At 58.1% G+C, this 2,644-nt stretch overlaps 1 protein-coding gene across 1 annotated transcript; it reads left to right on the forward strand.

Moving 5' to 3' along the window:
• Nucleotides 1-271: 271 nt before the first annotated feature.
• ColSpa_08504 (uncharacterized protein) lies at nucleotides 272-2,067 on the forward strand (the record flags this gene model as incomplete). The annotated part of the gene is made up of 2 exons (XM_049274716.1): nucleotides 272-574; nucleotides 640-2,067. The coding sequence occupies 2 exons, from the start codon at nucleotides 272-274 to the stop codon at nucleotides 2,065-2,067; spliced, it is 1,731 nt and encodes a 576-aa protein (XP_049130673.1).
• Nucleotides 2,068-2,644: the final 577 nt, after the last annotated feature.

Below are 2,644 nucleotides of genomic sequence, written 5' to 3' on the forward strand. Positions count from 1 at the left end.
TCCCCCTTCCAGAACAACTCATCTGGTCTTCTTGTTTTGGGCTGAGCCACCCACATATTCTCCATCTGTTGTTTTTCTTCTTCTTCTCCTCCTCTGCATCAAACGAACCTCGCCCAGTTGTCCATGTCTCTGTTTCTCTTTGGCCTGCTGAGCTTTTCTCTGTAACAGCTTGAACCCCCTCGAGCCGTGCAAGGACTCCACCAACACCGAATAGACAAACCACCACCTTCGCGTCGCATCTTGTCGCATTCCAAAGCTACCCTTGGCTACGATGGCCGCCACGTACAAGCAGTTTTTAACTGCCCCCAACTCGTCGGTGCTCGCGCCGAACGCGACCCTATACTACATCACCACGACCACCACTTATAGTGGCCCTACCGAGATCATCAAGCATCTTAACACCCTGCGCAACCAGGTCAAGAAGAAGAAGGAGGAGGTCCTGGATATCGTCGAGGGTCGCGATGCTATCGCCGTTGAGGTAGACACCACCCTGGAGTTTGTCACCAGCGGAGGCGCCTACCTGCCCGGCCTTGATGACAACTTCCTGGCTGACCGAACTGTCTACCTTCCTATTGTTCGTACTGCCCCGTGCCCAGGATACCTGTTGTCTGACCCAGCTGACGCCTCTGGCCCCAACAGATGCACGTTGTGAACTTCGACAGCGATGGCAGAATCACACAGATCAGGCAGACTTGGGACCAGGGCGCCCTTTTGAAGCAGTGCGACATCATTGGGAAATCGGGCCGCAACTGGCCTATTCGGGACAGCACCGAGCAAATCAAGCTCATCACCAAGGGCCTGAAGGCTAGTGGCAAGGCCGACACAGCTCCTGACGCCAACGAGCTGATCAGCCGCTCCCGCGGCAGCTCGACCAACGTGCTCCGCGACCCGCACGCCTCTCTCTCCTTGTTCGCGCCCAGAGAGCAACAGGCCGAAGAAAGCCCCCGAGCGGTCGTATCACCTTATGCGGGTACTCGACCGCAGCAACGGTCCTTCACGGATATCCTGGGCAATGTCGACCCGGAGGAGCCCGGCTCTCCCAGCGCAGGGCGCGAGCGCGACGAATCGCCCAGCAAGGCCATCGCTCCCAAGATCGGCGCCGGAAAGAACTTCCAGCCCAGTCGCTTGTTCGACGCTGACGAGCACGCCCATGTGCCCGACAGCCCCGAACAGCAAAAGTCCCCCGAGAAGTTCTACCGACCGAACCCCAAGAAGTTCCAGCACTTCGACTTCGCCGACGGCTCGGACCCGCAAGACACTCCCAAGCCTGCCGAGGGCCGTCCCAAGGCCAGCAAGCATGATAGCAGTTGGTCTTTCGACGACTTTGTAACCCCGCAAAAGATCAAGCCCGGCAAGACGCAGCGCGCCCAGGATGTTCGTCACTGGGATACCGACATCAACAACTCGGCGATCAAGGAGACCCCGGTGGCGCGGGCAGGCCAAGTGAAGGGCCGTCGTGACGCCGAAGCGCATTTCGACTTCGAAGACGACGGCCCGGCGGTCACGCCCCGACCGCCAGGACGCCCCAAGGGTACTGGACACAACACCGGCCTCCACCTGTACGAGAACAACTTGTACAGTGAAGACGGAAAGCCTCTTCCTGCCGACCCGGACCGTGCTCTGGGCAACATCACGAATCTGAACCACCGTCAGAAGGACTTTGATCCCCATTTCGCCATGACGGATGACTCGCCAAGCCAGACTGGTCAGCAGGGACGGCCGGCGGTCAGCGACTCTCGCAAGAAGGCGGTTACCCAGATGAACTCCAACTGGGACTCCTACGACCAGTCTCCCGCATCGCAGAAGGAGAACAGGCCTGAGGCGCAGAAGGGCCCCGGCAGTGGCATTCACATTGCTGGAGACGGCATGGGCTCGAAGAAGACTAGAGACGACAAGGATGCCGAGTCGAAGGGTATCCACATTGCTGGTGACGGCATGGGCGGCAAGAAGGGTGCCAACCGAAACTGGCTCTACGGCGACGTCGACGAGCCCGAGGAACCTGTCAGGGCCATTCCGCCCAAGGGCTCGGGCATGACGGCGGCCCAGAAGAGCTTCTGGGACTTCTAGATGCGATTGTCGCAGGCTCGCGCTTGTGGTCCTCGATACCCTAGGAGCGCCGAGCTTCTCTTGATTGTTTTGTAACGACTACATGTCTCTGACACGCTGCCCACGAATCACGGGAGCGTCTTATTGCTGCCAGACGTTACCTGTTCTTCCCAGTCGCGGGACCGCACAACTAGTATGCGATCGGTACCGGCCTCTGGGAAGTGGATTTCTGGCCTGGAACACCTGGATGTAAGAGTGCTGTACCATCACCGCAGGCGAGACGGTGAGAGGAAAGCTGTGTTGGACTAGGGCGGGAGAAGAGGACGCCGAGGAAAGACCATAGGTTCCTCTATTATTGTATTGCGTACTAAGCCCATGATATCCAACAGACTGAACACATTTCTATTATACTTGGCTTGGCCACGACACTCGTGTTGAACGCTCGGTGTTGGTTATGGATGGTGTTGACTATCTTGAACTGACTGCCGCGTGCGTTCACAATGGTCTGGCCCGTAGGGTGTTTTTGACTGACCGGCCACCATGAATCTCTCCGTCGATGAGTAGCGGCACGACATTGAACGCAGTGCTCCATTGAGCA

The sequence above is a fragment of the Colletotrichum spaethianum genome, assembly GCF_022836535.1.
Source record: "Colletotrichum spaethianum MAFF 239500 DNA, contig23, whole genome shotgun sequence".
NCBI lineage: Eukaryota > Fungi > Ascomycota > Sordariomycetes > Glomerellales > Glomerellaceae > Colletotrichum > Colletotrichum spaethianum.